Genomic DNA, 21,494 nt, shown 5'->3' on the forward strand with positions numbered 1-21,494 from the left:
TCCAGTGATACTGTAAACAAGAAGTGTTAGACCCGCAATAGAGGTCTCCCTATGGGATGAGGAGCAGGCAGATACTGCACACTGTGTTGGTGTATAATACTCTAAATGCTCTTTATTGATTACAAAACAAACCTTACTCACTCCACATTCACACCCCAAACATACTCTACCAGAGTCCAAAGGTCAGAAAGGTCCCAATAGCTAGTCAAGTTTCCTTCCAACCATAAGATCATAAAATGCGGGGAGCCAGTGAAAACCACATCTATATCCACACAGGGCTCTGGATCAATAACGACTCCAATTTGCAGAAATCATAGGCAACCATTTATAGTCCATTCCATCGCATCATCAGTTCTTTGCCTTTGTTTACTAGGCCTTCTACCCACACAATTCCAAAGAGACAATCCTGGATGGGCAGCCATGATCTAAGGCGTGCCCTTTCCTCCAATTCTTATGCAATTGTATATCAGTCCAGCTGGTGGTGTTTCCTTTTCTGCTGATTCTCCATATTTTTCTTGGAACATAACAAGATTGTTTTTGCACAAATAGTTCTAATAGTTCTTGACCTTAAGTTCTTGCTTCAGTTGCCAGCTTGCAACACATGTATTCATGTCAAGCACACGTCATTCATACCAGGTCTCAATGACCAATAACATATTACATTGATATATGAATCATAATATATATAGATAACAGAACAGAAGCAGGCAGCATTATCTCCTGTAAATATAAACAAACTTGTTTGTCTGAGTGATTGGATGAACAAGATCTAGGACTGTGCAGACTTGGAGGCTCTAAAGTTTTACATTGTTTTATTTTTGAATGCAGGATTTTTTGTACATAATTCTACATTTGTAAGTTCAACTTTCATGATAGAGATTGCACTACAGTACTTGTATTAGGTGAATTGAAAAATATTATTGTTTTTTACTGTGAAAATATTTGTAATAAAAAATAAATATAAAGTGAGGACTGTACACTTTGTATTCTGTGTTGTAATTGAAATCAATATATTTGAAAATGTAAAAAACATCCAAAAATATTTAAATTATATTGTATTCTATTACTGTTTAACAGTGCGATTAATCATGATTAATTTTTTTAATCGCTTACAGCCCTAATAGATACTGATCTCTCCCTAAGCAAGTGTAGGCCTTTGATGAGCTCAGGGCTATACCTGCCTTAGAAAACAGGTCAGCACCTTGAGTCAAAACTAGTCTAGGTGGATATAAATGATGAATCAATTCTTGGATGCTGCCCTATCCTCCTTGTGGCAAATCTCAGTGGCAAGCAGGTTTAAGAATCTTTAAGGGGTGTGTGGAAGATTGGGATACGGAAGTATTTTTGCCCCCTTCTGACATTTCTCTAACAGCTTGGCTGCTAGGGGGTCTGCAGACAAGGTCTGCTTTCCTGAAGGAGTGTAGATGGGAGCTCATGTGGAATGCTTCAGCTACCACCTGCTGAAAAAGAAGTTAGGTCCTTTTGCGCCTTGAGGCCTGTGGAGCAATAGGGAACAAGTGACTTTCTACCACATCGAAAGGCTGAGGGGATAACTGCTTCCCACAGAGAACCCCAGCATTCCTACAGCAGTTCTTCAGGAGAAACTGCAGCAAGAGAAATGCATTGCTTGTATGATGTCTGTGGCTTGTTTTAGTTCAGCTGGGGAAACACTTGGATGGGGGTTACTGTATTGTTTCCTTGGAGACTGCACATGGGTGGTAATAGAATTAGTGCTTTCCATCAACTAGCACACCTTACATGCATGTACATGCATGGGGTTTTAGTGCCCAGAGTAAGGACTGGGTAAACTTGCTTTAGCCATTGTCTCTTTCTTTGCTGGAAGAGATATGGTTGATGTAGCTTCCATAGTGCAGTCTGTTACAGGATTCTTTGGCCAGTCCAGCCTTGCCTGTGTTCATGCCTTTGCGTACAGAGAGCACTGCATACCCCTTAAGTTTGGGCACATAGATCTGTTCCTGTTTTTCTTGTAGTGGGGAATTTTTGTTATCATGAGATAATGCGCGCCATCCCTTCCAATAGCAATCGTTTCCTGTGGAAACTGTGGCTTCTGGATAAGAGGCCATGGCTGTCATGCTGTGTGACTGAGAACACAGTATGCACTTTTCTGTCTGGTGTACTCACACAGCAGGGATTCTCTTAAAGAGATCCTTACTAGTTTGTACCCACAATGTAGGTCTTGTAAGATATGATTGGAAATGTATTCATTACATTAAAAATAAAAAATTAGTGTGAAGTTTATTTTTACTGAAACATTGCCCTGTGTGGGACAGCATTGGGCTATTCATGGGAACCAGGAAAAGGATTCCAGTCAGTCTTGATGGATGTCCTGGATGAATGAATGAAAAAACCAACAGAGCTTAAATAATAAAAAATCATTTGGATTTTTACATTTCTTTTCACTTCTAATACTCTACAGTTTTTGAAAAAAAACACTAGGAAGGATAAATATATTTAAAGGAACCCTGCGTCTCTCTCTAAATGAGTAACCATGAGTGTAGCTTTTCAGAGATTTGGTGTATCTTACAACAAGATACAGGAGCTGTACTATAAAATTGAAAACCATTACAATAAACATATTTCCTGTGTATAAAGATGCAGAAACCAAGCAATATCTTCTCTGAGTACCAGTGACATATAGTGTGTTTGTGGGAAGCTGTGGGATTTTATCAAATTTTCCACTTTGAATACACTCACCGTCCCCAACCCTCAAAGAAATGCACTAGAGGAGGTATGGTTATGATGTTGTATTTACACATCTTGGGCATGCTGAGAACCACCAAAAATTTTGGCCACTCAAGATACTTGTAACACTGTAACTAGCATAGGCTGAGGTATGGTAAAAAGGGTGTAAAATGTCTGTCTGAATGTTTTGGCTGTGTTCCCATCTACATGGGTATGGTCTTACTCAGAATACCTAGAAATGCCACTCCCTCCCTGCAAGCCATTTTGTAGAGATACATTCTCTTTAGTTCCCATTTCTGACCTTGTTACCTTCTGCATTTGCTCATTTTCCCTGCTGAAAGCCCATTGGGACTAATGTGTCTGCAATGACACACAGGCTGATTAGCCACAATAGATACTATTTTAAAACAAAAATGCCTTTCTATTGCTTAAATAAACTGTTGCCGTTGTGTTGGGCTCAGGAGGCACTATTTAAAATGTTTAATTAAAATTTATTCTGTAGCACTTAAAAATGGTTTTGTATAAACTTTGGTGTAAAGATTTGTAATAATATAGTCAAAGGGCTCTTTCTCCATTACCATTTTTTTACTGTTTTAAAGGCTAGGAAACAACTTGTATATATTCTGTATATGTATAGCAGCACATTTCATTTATGGAAATATGTTCTCAGAATATTTATTTACTAATATATTTATCTTAAGCCATGTCTTATGTTGAAAGTGTGTGACATTATTGGAGTAATCATTGAAAATCACTAACATGAGGCCCTGTAAATACATGATAATTGCACACAAAGATTTTACAATATTTGCCGACCAAAAAATGATTTAAAGCAAGTCGTAGTTCTCTACAGTTTTGTAACAAAGTGTACAAATGTCTGTTAAAAAAAACAAAACAAAATACAGTTTTATCAAGTATATTTTGAAAGTTGTTGTGTTTTGTGGGGAAAGAAGCTGATCAGTATTGTGCCGCTAAAGAAAATCCTGGGGGCCTGCAGGTGAAATACTTGAAAATAAACTAAGCTTGCACAGGCCTCTTGTGAAAGTTCTACTTGACCCATGTGAAGACTGGTTTAGTAGTACAACATTTAGAAGTATATCTCTCAGTAGAAGTGTGTGTAAATGCCTCTTTCCAAGCTGCCCATCCACCATTAAACTCGCCTAACCAAAATTCTTTCTTAGACTCACTTTTCATGATGTCCATGAGAAGTGACCTGATCATAACGACTATGACCTATTGTAAGTGAATAAAAACTATTTTAATTGGACCACCAGGATGTACATATGACTAGAGAGCAAAAGTGATCTTTTCAACCTTCCTTCCTCTAGCCCTTCCTCCCTATTTGGTGCCCCTATTCATGTGCCTTGAGGCAAGAACTGTCAGTCTACCTTTACTGTAAAGTGCCTAGCGTATTTTTGCGTACTCTAAAATAGTAGTTAATGTTTAGCCCTGGCACACACTTACCCACAGTATAAAGCCAACTTACAATATGTCAATACACTGAAAACAGAGCAGCTATTCCAAAATTAAACTAAAAATAAAAGCTAAAATGTGTTTTCAGTGTATCTGTCCTGGAAACATTCACTGACTTCTGATATTTTCCAGCTCCTTTTTGTTGATTTTTCCTCCTTGTCTCACTATCTACATAAAAATTAGGTTAAAACAGTCTTAAATTAGCTATACTGGACCATGATCAAAGGACAATGATAATCTTGGCGATAAAGGGAGAGAGACATGTTAGGCCTGATCTTTGCCAGACTTTAACTGTTTGGGCTGAAGTTTTCAATGCAAAGTGTTTGCCTCAACCTAAATTTATTTTGGAAAACTTCAGCCAGAACAGTTCCAACATTTTCAAGAAAAAGGCCAGTGAAAAATACATTTTTCCCATGTTAAAAAAAAAATTCTTGCGATTCCCCAGACAACTGAAGGAAAGGGCGAGACATATGCCTTTGGAGGTAAACTCCTAATACCATCCTCTCCAAAAACTTAAGCTCAGTCTTGAAACAAGTTAGGGTTTTTTGCCTCCACAACTCCCTTTGGAAGGCTGTTCCAGAATCTTCATCTAATTTCAAGGCTAAACTTGCTGATGGCCAATTTATATCCATTTGTTCTGGTGCCAGGGAGACTTTGGAGAAATTGGCCTACAGTCATAGTCTATGCTCTCCCTCAGAGTCTGGGTTTCTGCCCTTAACCAACAAGCGGCCCAGTCTGTTAATTTCTGTACAAATGCAGAGGGCTATAATCCCCCAGTCCATCTTCCTGCTCTAAATTTCTGGTTGTATTTTTCTATGTACAGGCCCCCCCCCATCCAAAATGGCTGCCTTAATCACATCATAGTCTATTGCAGGCATATTATTGAGAGTCACATATGCTCCATGTGCTTCCCCAGTTAAGCAGGGTGCCAGCCCAAGGGCCCACATTGTTCTGTCCCAACCAGCCACCCTTTTGAAAGTACTAAAAACACATCAGGGTCATCCACAGGTCCCATTCTGCAGAGTCCTGTGCCCAGTTTCTGTTTGCAACTGCAGGACTCTCAAAGCTTTGCTGGAGTTGTTGCTGAACCTGGGCTTGCTCCTTAATAAATTCCTGCAGGCTCTTTGCTGCTCTGCCTGCCAGGCAAGCAAAGACTGTTTCTTTACATGGTGGGATTGTTGGAAGGCTACAGGGTCTTCTGCAGCTCTTTGCTGCTCCACCAGCCATTGCAGTGTTCCCTTCAGCATCCAGACTGCCAAACCTCTCTGTCAGGTTCTCCATTCACAAGGACACAGGCAACTTCCGGACAAGACCCTAAGTTGTGACAGAGTGACATGCCACATGGATGGCTCTTCCACAAACTCAGACCATGCTAAGACCTTGCTTGTAAATACCCCTCTGTAATTTATGTACAGTGTTTTAATCCTTCACCAACGCATAGCAATGTCTCTACGCTGTTACACTGTCTCTCAGGTTCTCGACCCATTCCCCAAAAGGGGAGGACAAGTTGGCTCTGCCCAGAGGACTCTTCTAGCCACCTTTCTCCCAAACACCCTTCCTGTGCCCTTTTATACAAGGTCACTGTTAATGCTTAATTGACACACCAGCCCCAATCTGGCTTGTAATCAGGTAGAGATCTGTCCAGTTAGACCTCCTCTAGGGAAAACCTAATTAGTACTAAAAGTGACTAGAGTGCTGGCCCTCTAGTCACAAATGGTAATAAAACTCTCTCTGCTGGAAATACCTTCCCTAATGCATTCTAGGATTGCATTAACTTTTTTTCTGGTTGCATCACATTGGTGACTCATAGTCATCCTGTGTTTGACCAGTACACCCAGGTTTTCCTCATACTGTGTCACTTCTAATTGGTAAGCTCCAAATTTATAGGAAAAATTCTTGTTCTTAGTCCCTAAGTGCATGACCTTACATTTTGCACTATTACATTTCATCCTGTTTCTATTACCCCAGTTTTCAAGGTTGGCCAAATGTATGATATTCCAGTCCTCCCTTGATTGGCAATACCTCCCGATTTTGTATCATCATAAATTTTATTAGTGCACTCCCACTTTTTGTGCCAAGGTCAGTAATTAAAATGTTAAGACAGACCGATCCCTGAGGAACTCGACTTGTAACTTCCCACCAGCCTGACGGTTCACCTTTCAGTATGACTGGCAGTTGTCTCTCTGTTAATCAGTACGTTAACAACCTTTTGATTCCCATCTACTTTAATTTCCCATGTGAAACTGTATCAAATGCTTTACTGAAATCCAGCCAGATTAGGTCTACTGCATTTCCTTTGTCTAGAAAATCAGGTATCTCAAAGAAAGAGTTGGTCAAGTTGGGCTGGCACAACCATTTTGTAAAACCATTTTGTATTTTATCTCAGTTACCGTTTACCTCTGTCTTTATTTACTCTTTTTCAAAATTTGTTCTGAAACCTGGCATACAGCTGAGGTCAAACTAACAAATCTGTAGTTTCCCAGATCTCCCCGCCTCTTTCCCCCCCCCCCTTTTTTTTTTACACTTTCTGAAATATAGGTCCTGTATTTGCAATTCTGCAGTCATAAGGTATGATCTCCAAGTTTATGGATTCATTAAGAATCCTGCCTATTAGGCTAGCAATTTAATGTGCCAGTTCCTTTAATATGCTTGGCTGGTGATTATCTGAGCCCCTTCCTCCCCCTGCATTTGGTCCCATTAAGCTGCTTGAGTTTGCCACATCTAAGGTGTAAGTCAATTTCTGTTGCTATAGCTACTGCCACCCAGCTCCTCATTAAAAATGGAGGCAAAGCATGTGTGTAAATTTTGAGCCATACCCAGATTATCTTTAATCTCCACCATGTCCTCAGCAATGTTCCTGCTAATTTTTTCCATCCATGTGTGGAGTTCATTTTATGTGCACCAAGATAGTGTGGTTGTGCACTACCAGTAGAAACAAAAAAACCTAGCTATAATATACATTTTTAAAAAGTTACCATAGGGATAATTACTCCAGCCAGGACAGGTTAGGCATTTTAGAACTCACTACTCAAAGAATTAAATTTGTGTAAGAAAAATAAAAATTATGAAATGCATAGACCAGTCAAAACACTAAAATAACACACTTTGAAAGACTAAAATTACAGAGAATATATGTGCATTGCAGAAAGTACCAAGCAGTAACAACAACAATAATACAAGTAGGTGTTGGGAGGCAAGTGTGAAAGAGACGGTGTGTGTGACAAACAAACTGTGTGTGTGTGTGTGTGTGTGCTGGCTATTGGGGAAGTTTGAGAGAGGCCATGCACTGTCTCTGTCTCTTTCCCACAGTATTCTTGCTAGCAAGTTAAAGAAGTATGGGCTGGATGAATGCACTATAAGGTGGGTAGAAAGTTGGCTAGATTATCGGGCTCAACGGGTAGTGATCAATGGCTCCATGTCTAGTTGGCAGCCGGTATCAAGTGGAGTGCCCCAGGGGTCGGTCCTGGGGCCGGTTTTGTTCAATATCTTCATAAATGATCTGGAGGATGGTGTGGATTGCACTCTCAGCAAATTTGCGGATGATACTAAACTGGGAGGAGTGGTAGATACGCTGGAGGGGAGGGATAGGATACAGAGGGACCTAGACAAATTGGAGGATTGGGCCAAAAGAAATCTAATGAGGTTCAATAAGGATAAGTGCAGGGTCCTGCACTTAGGATGGAAGAACCCAATGCACAGCTACAGACTAGGGACCGAATGGCTAGGCAGCAGTTCTGCGGAAAAGGACCTAGGAGTGACAGTGGACGAGAAGCTGGATATGAGTCAGCAGTGTGCCCTTGTTGCCAAGAAGGCCAATGGCATTTTGGGATGTATAAGTAGGGGCATAGCGAGCAGATCGAGGGACGTGATCGTCCCCCTCTATTCGACATTGGTGAGGCCTCATCTGGAGTACTGTGTCCAGTTTTGGGCCCCACACTACAAGAAGGATGTGGATAAATTGGAGAGAGTCCAGCGAAGGGCAACAAAAATGATTAGGGGTCTGGAACACATGACTTATGAGGAGAGGCTGAGGGAACTGGGATTGTTTAGTCTGCAGAAGAGAAGAATGAGGGGGGATTTGATAGCTGCTTTCAACTACCTGAGAGATGGTTCTAGACTATTCTCAGTGGTGGAAGAGGACAGGACAAGGAGTAATGGTCTCAAGTTTAATTGGGTATAGGTCCTGCTTTTGAGCAGGGGGTTGGACTAGATGACCTCCTGAGGTCCCTTCCAACCCTGATATTCTATGATTCTATGATTCTAAGTTGCAGTGGGGGAGTTTTAGGTTGGATATTAGGAAAAACTTTTTCACTAGGAGGGTGGTGAAACACTGGAATGCGTTGCCTAGGGAGGTGGTGGAATCTCCTTCCTTAGAAGTTTTTAAGGTCAGGCTTGACAAAGCCCTGGCTGGGATGATTTAATTGGGGATGGGTCCTGCTTTTGAGAAGGAGGTTGGACTAGATGACCTCCTGAGGTCCCTTCCAACCCTGATATTCTATGATTCTATGATTTAAGGCACTCACTGAAAGCTCTCCTGCTGTGTCCTGAGCCCTGTCTCCCCTCCCCTGCTCTGTGGAGATGGGATACATGGGGAAGGAGGGGAGAGAGAGATTGTGTGAGCTGGCTGCTGGGGAAGTCTGAGACCATGTGCTCTCTTTAAGAAAGGCACTCACTTCCCGAGGCTCCTTCAGACCGCAGCAGCTCTCTCCTGCTCGAGTCCTGAGCCAGTCTGTCCCCTCTCCCCTGCTGTGCAGAGTACAGGGGTCGGGGGAGGGGGACACCCTGACATCAGCACACACAAACACCAGTGCTGCACAGCCAGCCAAGAGGGTCCTGGGAGCAGCTGCAGGAGCAATGCGGCTGCAAAGCAGTGGGAGGGGCACCTGAACACACACTGCCAGATGTGCTCAGCTCTGCTAATCAAGTGGGCAGCACTTGAATCTATCCTGGGCAGCAGCCCAACGGCGCAGCTTACATGGAACACAGGTCCTCAGTGCTTAGTGGGCTCACTTCTTGTTTCCTTGTTTTCTTTTAATTTATATGGCTAAAGAACCTTATACTATTGGTTTTACTTTCCTTTGCAATGTCCAGCTCTGCCTGGCTTTTGAAAGTTTTCACTTTATCCCTGTACTTTCTGACCTACCAGCGGTAGGTAGCTTTCTTTGCAGAGCCGTTCCTTCCATTCCTTATGGACTGTCTGATTTTTCTTTACAACCTGTTTGAGATGCTTGTTCAGCTGGTTTGGGCTGCAATGCTTCTCTGTGATTTTCCACCCGCTCCAGTATGGAGCTTTGACTTAAAGTAATTCCAAGCCTCTTCCACATTCAGATCCTTGAGTTTTTCAGACCAGTCAACTTCCCTAACTAATTCCTGTAATTTTTTAAAGTTTGCCCTTTTGAAATCAAGGATCCTAGTTGCAGACCTATTTTTGTTTAGCCTTCAGTTTAGGTTAAACTGAATTAATTTATGATCACGTGAACCAAGGTTCTCCTGTACAATAAGGTAATAGATTAGGTCCTCACTACTGACTAATACTAAATCTAAAAGGGCATCAGTACTTAGAATATCATAGAATATCAGGGTTGGAAGGGACCTCAGGAGGTCATCTAGTCCAACCCCCTGCTCAAAAGCAGGACCAATCCCCAATTAAATCATCCCAGCCAGGGCTTTGTCAAGCCTGACCTTAAAAACTTCTAAGGAAGGAGATTCCACCACCTCCCTAGGCAACACATTCCAGTATTTCACCACCCTCCTAGTGAAAAACTTTTTCCTAATATCCAACCTAAACCTCCCCCACTGCAACTTGAGACCATTACTCCTTGTCCTGTCCTCTTCTACCACTGAGAATAGTCTAGAACCATCCTCTCTGGAACTACCTCTCAGGTAGTTGAAAGCAGCTATCAAATCCCCCCTCATTCTTCTCTTCTGCAGACTAAACAATCCCAGTTCCCTCAGCCTCTCCTCATAAGACTTGTTGGGTCAACTGACTATTTGGTGAGGAAATCTGTCAGCTATCACATCCAGAATTCAGAGTAACAGCCGTGTTAGTCTGTATTCGCAAAAAGAAAAGGAGTACTTGTGGCACCTTAGAGACTAACCAATTTATTTGAGCATGAGCGTAGCTCACGAAAGCTCATGCTCAAATAAATTGGTTAGTCTCTAAGGTGCCACAAGTACTCCTTTTCTTTTTGCACATCCAGAATGTTGACCTACCAATCTATTGCTGGAAAATTAATCTCCCATAATCATACAATTCCCAGTAGCATTAATTTTATTATAAATATTAATGAGGTTTCTTGCCATATCCAAATTGGATCCTGGGGAATCTATTGTAAACCTGATGCACTGTTCCAGAGGAGCCTCTGGGTCAAAATCACTTTGGGGAAGAACGCTAACAAACAGAAATCTCCCCTGGCTTCAGGAAGCTCCACACCCCCTCTCACCCCCATCACTCCTCAGGGGAAGGGGGTCACTGTATGGGTGACTGCTCCCCTGTCTGCCCAACCCCCATACAGCTGGACACACCATACCCTGACCCCCCCTCACTGAGCCCCATTCCCCTGCACACAGAACCCCCTCCACTGAGCCCTCTGCACCCAAACCCCACCCTGCTGAGCCCCACTGCCTGCATCCTACCTCCACTGAGCTTATCCCTGCACAACCAAACCCCCTCCCAGTTTCACCCCCCTGCAGTTGGCCCCTCCCTGATGAGCCCCCCCTGCACTTAAACCCCCACCCCAATGAATCTTAACCAGCTGCAAACAGACCCCCCCGCTGAGCCACCCAGACCCCCCCCATCTGAGTCCCATTCTCCCACACCCAGACCCCCCCCCCTTGCTGAGCCCCAACCACCTTTACCTGGACTCCCCTGCAGCGTCCCTGCACCTAGAACCCCCCCAACAAACCCCTATGCATCCAGATACCCCCCACACCTGGCCACCCCCACTGAGCCACCTGCACCCAGCTTGCCCCACACAGAACCCTCTCACCCCACACCTGGCTCCCCCCCACACTCAGCCCTGTGCAGTCAGTGGCTTGTGTGCCCCACTGCCATGCTGGAACCTCCACATTTATTAATTGACAAATAATTAGCACAATTTTAAAATACTGTATGCATAATATTTATATTTTGGTGCAGAATCCCCTCAGGAGTAAATGCTACTCCACCACCTTTACCTTTATTTAGGTCTTTCCTGCACAGCACATAGCCGCCACTACTTGTACGCCAGTCATGTCCACCATGTTTCTGTCATCCCTTTAATATTAGGTTTCATGTCCTGCACCTTTAATATTAGGTTTCATGTCCTGCACAGTAGTTCTAGTGCTCCATTTTGTTACCCAGGCTTCTTGAATTAGTTACTTTTGGGGGAATTCTGTGCCAAAAAATAAAAAATTCTGCATACAATATTTTCAAAGTCTGCAAAACTCTACATATTTTAGTTGTCAAAATAACATAATATAATCACACCAGTTTCAATTATTTTGGTTTTATTTTGATTACATTATTTATTTCAAAATACTTGTCAGCAAGTATGTCTGTAACAATACAGACAACAGAAAAGATTCAGAAAATGTTTTTTGATCAATAGATTCCTTACGAGGCATATTAATACAGAACTCTGAGTAATAATTCATTTAAACTACAATACAGAACCATATTTTCCACACGCTCCAGAAGCAGTGCAAAGGCTGTGAGGGGAGGGGGAGTCAGGAGTAACGGAGGAGCTGAGGGAGAGAGAAATAATTGCTGGGAAGGCACCTGGGTGTGAACTTGGAGGTTTGTGGTGTATGGGTGGGAAAAATATGGAACAGGTTTTGGGGGGAGGGACTATTAGGGAGCTTCCTCCATGCAGACCTTGGCTGACCCCCTAGCCTCTACCATTCAGGCAGGCACATGTGTCCCTCCACCCCTAATTCAGACACCCACTCCCCATGTGTTCTTGCACGCCCTGTCCACATGTGTCCCTCCATCTCCATTCAGACACCCACTCGCCATGTGGCCCTGCACCCTTTCCCCCTGTGTCTCTGTGCCCTCACTCAGCCATCTCCCTTCCCTATGTGGCCCTGCATCCCTCCCCCTGTCCCCATGAGTCTCTGTGGCCCCACTCAGCCACTCACCCATCCCTATGTGGCTCTGCATCCCCCTCCCACATCACCATCTGGCCCTGCACCTCCCTCCCCCCTGTGGCCATGAACCTCCACTCCCATGCATCCCCTGCCCCAGTCTGTCCTCCCCCACTAGCCTTTATGAGCCCTGTCTGACTCCCACAGTACTCCCATGTTGGCTGTCTCCCCATAGTCCCTGTCGCCTGACCTGGCCCAACAGGCACTGTGGAGAAGGTAGGCTCTTTCTTTTCCCTTGCTGGTCAGGAGCTGCTGTTGTGTGCCAGACAGCCCTCTCCTGGGGAAAAAGGTAGAACTGCAGAAGTTATTTTCTGCTGGGAGCTGCTGCTGTGTTCTATTGCCACTGCGCCCTCTGGTGGGCAAAAAGAGGAACTGAAGCAACTTTTCAGCAGAAGTTTTTTCTGTGCAAAAAATTAAAAATATGCATCACTCATTAATTATGCATTCACAGAGTGGCGCAGAATTCCCCCAGGAATAATGAGTGTGCAGACTTTTTAGTTGTTTCTGCTTGACATCACCCAGCTTCCTTGCTCTATTAGGCACAGGCATTTTACTGACAATAGTACCTTACCTGACTGTTACTGTCATTTTATGGGCACTGTCTTTCTGCTTATTGTCCATTCTCCTGTCCTCTGTTGTTGCTTTCTCTACTGCTGTGTCCACTTTTACTTGATTTTAGTCCTGCTCAATATTAGAATCAAGCATGGTGGTTACATGAGCATCTCCCAACCGTCTCCCCCAGAGTCCTAGGTTCAAGCTCTTTTAATAAGTTGTGCCAGCCTCCATCCCAGAAGTCAATCACCCACCCTACTCAGGTGAAGTTCATCCTATGAGGACAGGCCTCTGCCCATGAATGGCTCTCAATGGTCAGACAGCCCAATGCCCTCCTTCTAGTGCCATTTCAGGAGCCACCTGATAATCATTATGCCTGGCCTTTGCCCTCCTTCTCTGGAGACACCTGAGTGGCCTTTCTTTAAGCATCTTCCCCAGCCTGGCTTAGTCGTCTTTGATGTGTCCAGCAAGAATTGAATAGTATAATTTGTTCCCACGTGCAGGACAATCATGGATTTTTTCCCATACCTTGTATCTCAGCTCCTCACAGACAAGATATCCATCTGTTCTTCAGATCCACTCTGGAGACAGATTGGTTCTTCTTCGTAGGGAGGCCCCACTAATCTTCCTCGTGCTGGTGCAAATCACAGGCCTTCACCCTTCCATTCTTTGTGGCTGCAAGTCTTCTGGTCTCACTTGCAATCTTCTGTGAGTCAGCCTCTATCCCCTTGGGGCTCCCAACTCTGGCTATTTACGTTGGCTCTTCCCCTCTTCTTGTACGATTAGCCACTCATCTCTGCCCATCTCCTTTAACTACTTGCCTCTCCCCATCACTTCCCAAGTCACTGAACCTGTTCCTCAGTTCTAGTTCTCTTGCAGTAGCCAGGCTTTTCCTCTGCCTTGTGCTCAGTCACATGCTTCCACAGCCCATTTGCTTCATCCAGCGAGCAACCCTCACAGTTCTTCCCCCTTCTGAATTCAACCACAGCTTCAAGCTGCTGCTCCAAACTGCAGATCTTCTCTGCCATCAGTTCTATCTGGCAGCACTACATACAAACAAAGCACTTTTCAGGTACCCGCTCCAGAAAAACGCATATCTCACAGCATCCACAGGCAGTCATCTTCACTGGCTCTTCCTGTCTTTGGCTCACTACCACTTGTGCCACTGTCATAGCCTTCCCTTCTGTGCTTGGGAAGTCATGGTTATGGAGAAAAAGAGAGAGAGAGATGGTCTGTCAAATTGCTGAGAGCAACTTTATGCAGTGCTTTGAAAATCAGGACAGGAACCTTAGGGAAGTGGTGGTGAGGGGGGGAGTATACGAAGCATCTTAATAATGAGAAACTAGACTGATGGGGGGAGAAAAATATGTAAACCAAGGTTTAAAAAAACCACTTGAAATTGGTACACTTGTTCAGAATAAAAGAAAAGAAAAAGCTTGCCTCTGAAGCACTTTCCATGTGGAAGGAAATATTGATTATCATAGATCAGTATTTTTAACTGCTCAAGAGTATTTGCTAAAACAAGAAAATGGAGCTTCTGCATGACCTACTTACACCTGTAACATCTGGGTCACTAGCTTTACCTTCTACTTCTTTACTCTCCAGTATTGTTCTATACTAAGATGTGATAGGAAACAAATTATCTTGGCTGGAATTAGGGATGAGGAGAAACTCCATTGTTTTGCTGTGAATCTGTTCAAGAGGAACCTTCCTACCCATGGCAAAAGCACTGATACAAAGTGCTGTGCATGCCCAACAGCATCAGATCAGAGACAGAAACCAGTTTGGCTTTGCCAGGTCGGTGAAGTAGATGAAATTGGCAAAACCATATTTCTGAAATCCCCTTACCTTCCAGTTTAAGTTTTCCTTTTTGGCTGATGTTGCAGGGCTCTCCAGCATATTGTCTCTGTTCCTCAGATGATTACATCAAGGGCATAAAGTATGCCAAGACAGCAGTCCCCATAAGTGGGCACCTAAACTAACAGCCAGTGTAGAAGAGCTAGGGCTGGGACTTCAGGTTTAAGTGCACACCATTTTTCTGGCTTTCTGCAGGTCTATAGTCCTATTCTCCCACACGCCCAGTCCCTGGAGATCTGAACAAATGCTCAGTAGCTTCATTAATTTTAAAAAAAGAAGAAAAACCCAAACATTCACTTGGAAGCCCTGAGTGGCACAACTGATCCTTTCTTTTCCCCATCCCTCTAATATAAGCCTGAGAGCATCAGCCTGTCTGGGACTTCAGCTTTTTTTCCTAATTACAGTACCTTCTGGTTTGATTAGGTGATCTCTTGCCATCCCTGTTCACCATCTCTCTCTGCAGGCTGCCTTTTTGCAGCAGTCAGTAGATGCAGATAAAAATTCTTTTTAAGGGACCATCTGTGAACATGTCAATTTTTATGATATTTTATTTTTGTGAAGCTTGGAGCAATTATTCTTTTCTTCTAACTGGAGATTCATTTAAAAGGGCCTCACTGAATTCTGTTTCAGTTTGAGCAGCTGTTTGTTCAACAGCCTTCACCGTTGTGAGTCACAGTTTCTTTTGGGGGTATTTTGAGTTGTTTTTTTTCCCTCCTTGTAAGTGTATTGGTACCTCAAGGTAGTAGGAGACGTGTCATATTATTTGGCTTGCAGTATGATACTCACAGGGAAAAACACTCTTTCTTGGCTTTGCATTTGTTGCTGCATGAGTCTACTCATACATTCTGGCCCATACAATGATGCAGCAGTTTGAAAATATTTTTGGGAATGCACAAATGGGGAAAGGCTTGTTTCCACCATATACTAAAGTCCTTAGGTCCACATTGCTCTGTTTGGAAGCAGAAGATCAAAATTAATTACCCAAGGCAAGGCTGGCCAGCGCAGAACTCTTAGTGAAATAAGCCCCCTCTTTCAGCTCCTGTAAATTTTCATAGAGTCACTGTAGTCAATAGAGCTATGGTAACACACTTGTTGAGGCTCTGCCCTGCCATGTTCAGACTTTCCATAGTGTAGGAAACCATGTAACTAATGATTCCACAAAAGAGCCTTATTATTAAGAGGACACAGGCTGGTTTTAAGCTCTTGTTCGTATGAAAGTATCATACCGGCTGTTCTAGTGAGAAACCCAGTGTCCCTTCTGTAACTATCCTGAAGATTATTCTTGGCCATGTCTTTGTCAGTCACCTGGTTCTGAGCTTAGAACATGGTTTCTATGGCAGCCTGGGGTGGAGGGTGAGCATATGTTGATACAGGTCCAAAGACTTCCGGAACAAGATACTTTCTCCAACACTGCAGGGTATGAAGACAGCTGGACTTGTGTAATCCCCTCTCCTGGATCAAAAAGATTGGAGTGAGAACACTCTTGGCCTTGATATTGTTGGCAAGAACATTCAAAACCACCTTTAACTGAAAGCAGCAGCTGTCACTTGTCTTGGCCTCAATTTTGCTTTGTTTGTGTAGACTTCCTGAGGTGTTGGTGTTTGTCTCCAGTGTTTCTCTTCCTCATTCTGTTGCCTAACTGGAGCTTTTCTTCGCTTTGATTACTCACATTTATACGCTGTCACCTCTGAATGGAGACAAAATCCAGCTGTCCCACCACTTCCTTGTGTAGTCCTGTAGTCTGGAATGCACAGCAAGGCAGCTTGATTTAGCCTTGGGGTAAGGATTGGCTGCCACTATCCTAATCCTGGCCTCATGATTGCTGGGAAGTATGTTGTGCACTTGAAATATGATGTTGAGGTCACAATAGAAACAGGTGCAAAGGCTGGAAGCATCAAAGCGTCCCTTGTGCAGGGAAGTGAAGCCTGCTGTCCAGACACTAGCATGGGAATGTGGGGGAGGCTCAGGCCCTGAGCTGTGGAAACTATTGCTGCTTGTTTCAGCCGCTCTCATTGCAGCAACTTCCTTTTTAAATGGCATACGAGTTGCTGAAGCATTTATAATGCGTAAACCTACAGAACACTCCAGGTTAAACACACCCTACCAACCCTCATGTTGCAGTGCAAATGTCCCAGAGGTTACAGATGGACACACACATTCAGGCATCATGAGGACAGCAGGTTTGTCTCTCTGTCACATACATTTCTACTTGGTCACCTCTCTCTCTCACACATACACATGCCACCCCCACCCCCGGCCCCCAAACCGCTGCCTGGGAGCATTTCATGGTTACACATCTCTCACCCACAAACATGTCCCCACCACGGTACCCTGGGATTAGGGTTCTAGACACGTGTATGAACATCCCAGGGATTACAGGGCTCTCCTAAATTCACAGCTTTCTAAGCGTGTGTGTGTGTGTGTGTGCACACGTGTGTGTGTGAATCATAGAATCATAGACTATCAGGGTTGGAAGGGACCTCAGGAGGTCATCTAGTCCAACCCCCTGCTCAAAGCAGGACCGATCCCTGACGAACTCATCCCAGCCAGGGCTTTGTCAAGCCTGACCTTAAAAACTTCTAGGGAAGGAGATTCCACCACCTCCCTTGGTAAGCATGTATCAAAGACGTGCTTATACTAGCATTCGCTATGTCTGTGTCACTGCCATATTAGATTTTTGGCAATTGTCTCCCCTACAGGAGAGGCCAAGATAGTTCATGTTCAGGACTTCTGAGACACACTTGCACACTTTGCTGCCCCTTATTAGTGGCTTTTGGCGGTGTGATTGACTATGCTTATATCCCTTGCTGTTCCTGTTCCTTCCAACCTTCTTGTCAATTGATACTGATAATGCCATGCAGTCATTTACCAACTATTACAGCTCCATTGTGTCATCCCCACCTTTTGCTTCTGTCAGTGATATCTTTAACTTTTGTTGTAGGGAATCTTGATTGTCAGCCTTACCATCTGAAGCTCGCTGGCTTAACAGTTTGACTGAAAATGTCATTGCTTTGGTAGGCAGCCCTATGTTCACATCCAGACTCGATGCAGGGCATAAGAATGGTATAGGTTTGTCATGACATGTCTCTTGCTACTACAAGTGACCTCTTAGAAAACACTTAGTAGGCGTTGTGGCTTGGACACACAAACTTTAAACTCTAAGCATCCCATGTCGACTCTGAACCAATGAGCACCACCTATTTAATTTGTTTGTAGCTCAGGCTTTGTTGAGCATTTTTCTCCCAATTTTACCTTTAAGATCTGATTGGTTCTCTATATTTGTACTTCTGAAAAGAGGCCATCCAAAAATAGCAGAACATTGGCTATGAGGCAGATACCTTCTCAAAGTCTGTGACTCCCTCACCTTTGTACATTGCCAGCTAGAAACATCTACAGCAGAGGCAACTCAACACGTGTTGCTGCAGCAGCTGAAAAGATGGTGTCATTTATATTTGTGCTTAAAATGACCTAAACTATTACAGCAGTCAAAGCAGACCCAAAGTCCCGATCTCCACAGGGTTCTCACATTCATCTCATTTTGTGGGTGTGCAGGACACCTACTGTTTTAGAGATTCTGTTTTTATTTTAAGCGAAGTGGTTTAAGACCATATTTAGAAGGATGAGAGAGCTGACAAGCTCCAGATACTTCAAAATGGTTATAGCAGCTGGTTTTCCCATGTCTGGTGTGCACCATGGAACTCCAGAAATGGTCTGTCCAGATCCTTTGGAAAACAAGGAGAAAGAGGAAAAAGATTATCCCCAATACACTTTGAACTGCAGGAGAATAATGTGTCTCATGGCGTGACTGTCACTTTAGTGTCCCACAAGGAGGTTGCAATCATCTTGTTGGCTCTTAAATTTTTTCTTGAAGATGGAGATGGAGGTGGATGGCTTGTAAAAAATACTCCAGATCTCTCCTGCAGTAGTTGCTTGGTGAGAATCCCCTATCTCAGCTGAAGAAGGTGCCTGATGAGATCTAAGAAACAGTTATTTTACAATTATAGTTTTAATAACATGCTAAATTGTTTGGCGAGCTGCTATTTATTTTATTACCACTATTATATTATTTGTATTACAGTATGTCTGCAGGCCCCAGATAAGACTGGGGCAGCATTATGCTAGGCACTCTACACCACATAGTAAGAAACCATCCCTGCCCCATATGGTTTACAATCTAAATAAACTAGACAGAACAGGATGAGAGGCGAAACAGAAGGCACAAAGAAGTGATATGAAAAGGTCACAGGTTTCAGAGTAACAGCCGTGTTAGTCTGTATTCGCAAAAAGAAAAGGAGTACTTGTGGCACCTTAGAGACTAACCAATTTATTTGAGCATGAGCTTTCGTGATGTGATGAAGTGTCATGATGTCATGAGCTTCCGATGAAGTGAGCTGTAGCTCACGAAAGCTCATGCTCAAATAAATTGGTTAGTCTCTAAGGTGCCACAAGTACTCCTTTTCTTTTTGAAAAGGTCACAGCAAGTCATTGGCAGAGCTGGGAAAAGAACCCAGATCTTCTGAGTCCTAAGCCAATGCTTTGTCCACTTGACCATGCTGCATTATTACTAAACAACAATCTGAAGTATAATTAAAGCACCATTAAAACAACACTATAAAATTGCTAAAAGACTAGCTATTTTGGGAGTATTTAAAAATGGGGAGAGGGTTCTGTTCAGGAGCTAATCAATGTTAGTAACGAAAATGCCTCTTAAAAAACATGTGTTTACAGATCCTTTCTGGACTGTAGAATAAATTCTACATGCCATGAGCTGCCACAGCCAAAGTGTAGTCATCCAGTGATCCATGTGCAAAAGTAGAACGCCTATCAATAAGGTGTCAGAGTGCTAATACCTCAGGATGAGGCTCAGGTAGGAAGTCACATATTAAAGGCTAACCATGCAAACTTAAAACATCAGTCTGCCACTGTACAGGCAGATAATGTAAAAAGGGTAGTACCTTGTGATCCTCGGTGCTCCAATCTGTTTTTTGTACTAGCTGCAAGTGGTAGTGAACCCTAACAAAAGGTAAATTAAAACAATTGTGCCTCATTGGCATAAGGACAGGTGTTGCTTTCGCAAAGTGATGATGAGAGCACATAAAGCAAACTGCAATTGAAAAATTTTCATGTTGCTTCTGAGACACATAGGACTTTCCTATTTTAATACAGCCAAATACAAGGTCATATTTAGAAAAGCTGGACGTGCACAAGTCCATGGGGCCGGACGAGTTGCATCCGAGAGTGCTGAAGGAATTGGCGGCTGTGATTGCAGAGCCACTGGCCATTATCTTTGAAAACTCGTGGCGAACCGGGGAAGTCCCGGATGACTGGAAAAAGGCTAATGTAGTGCCAATCTTTAAAAAAGGGAAGAAGGAAGATCCTGGGAACTACAGGCCAGTCAGCCTCACCTCAGTCCCTGGAAAAATCATGGAGCAGGTCCTCAAAGAATCAATCCTGAAGCACTTGCATGAGAGGAAAGTGATCAGGAACAGCCAGCATGGATTCACCAAGGGAAGGTCATGCCTGACTAATCTAATCGCCTTTTATGATGAGATTACTGGTTCTGTGGATGAAGGGAAAGCAGTGGATGTATTGTTTCTTGACTTTAGCAAAGCTTTTGACACGGTCTCCCATAGTATTCTTGTCAGCAAGTTAAGGAAGTATGGGCTGGATGAATGCACTATAAGGTGGGTAGAAAGCTGGCTAAATTGTCGGGCTCAACGGGTAGTGATCAATGGCTCCATGTCTAGTTGGCAGCCGGTATCAAGTGGAGTGCCCCAAGGGTCGGTCCTGGGGCCGGTTTTATTCAATATCTTCATAAATGATCTGGAGTATGGTGTGGATTGCACTCTCAGCAAATTTGCGGATGATACTAAACTGGGAGGAGTGGTAGATACGCTGGAGGGGAGGGATAGGATACAGAAGGACCTAGACCAATTGGAAGATTGGGCCAAAAGGAATCTGATGAGGTTCAATAAGGATAAGTGCAGGGTCCTGCACTTAGGACGGAAGAACCCAATGCACAGCTACAGACTAGGGACCGAATGGCTAGGCAGCAGTTCTGCAGAAAAGGACCTAGGGGTTACAGTGGACGAGAAGCTGGATATGAGTCAGCAGTGTGCCCTTGTTGCCAAGAAGGCCAATGGCATTTTGGGATGTATAAGTAGGGGCATAGCGAGCAGATCGAGGGACGTGATCGTTCCCCTCTATTCGACATTGGTGAGGCCTCATCTGGAGTACTGTGTCCAGTTTTGGGCCCCACACTTCAAGAAGGATGTGGATAAATTGGAGAGAGTCCAGCGAAGGGCAACAAAAATGATTAGGGGTCTGGAACACATGAGTTATGAGGAGAGGCTGAGGGAGCTGGGATTGTTTAGCCTGCAGAAGAGAAGAATGAGGGGGGATTTGATAGCTGCTTTCAACTACCTGAAAGGGGGTTCCAAAGAGGATGGCTCTAGACTGTTCTCAATGGTAGCAGATGACAGAACGAGGAGTAATGGTCTCAAGTTGCAGTGGGGGAGGTTTAGATTGGATATTAGGAAAAACTTTTTCACTAAGAGGGTGGTGAAACACTGGAATGCGTTACCTAGGGAGGTGGTAGAATCTCCTTCCTTAGAGGTTTTTAAGGTCAGGCTTGACAAAGCCCTGGCTGGGATGATTTAACTGGGAATTGGTCCTGCTTCGAGCAGAGGGTTGGACTAGATGACCTTCTGGGGTCCCTTCCAACCCTGATATTCTATGATTCTATATATCTAGGAACAAAAGATATAGGACATATTTACGGGATG

General features: G+C 43.7%; 1 protein-coding gene across 2 annotated transcripts in view; it reads right to left on the minus strand.

The window, feature by feature from the left end:
• Window positions 1-11,683: 11,683 nt before the first annotated feature.
• KREMEN1 (kringle containing transmembrane protein 1) overlaps window positions 11,684-21,494 on the minus strand; it is a 150,180-nt gene continuing 140,369 nt past the window's right edge. For both annotated transcript variants that reach the window (XM_084649363.1, XM_084649362.1), the window contains one exon: window positions 11,684-18,685. In XM_084649363.1, the coding sequence (XP_084505489.1) occupies window positions 18,523-18,685 (163 nt within the window). In that variant the 3' untranslated portion in view covers window positions 11,684-18,522. The remainder of the gene's footprint in view (window positions 18,686-21,494) is intronic.

The sequence above is a fragment of the Lepidochelys olivacea genome (assembly GCF_965140295.1).
Source record: "Lepidochelys olivacea isolate rLepOli2 genome assembly, chromosome: 15".
In the NCBI taxonomy this organism is placed as follows: Eukaryota; Metazoa; Chordata; order Testudines; family Cheloniidae; genus Lepidochelys; species Lepidochelys olivacea.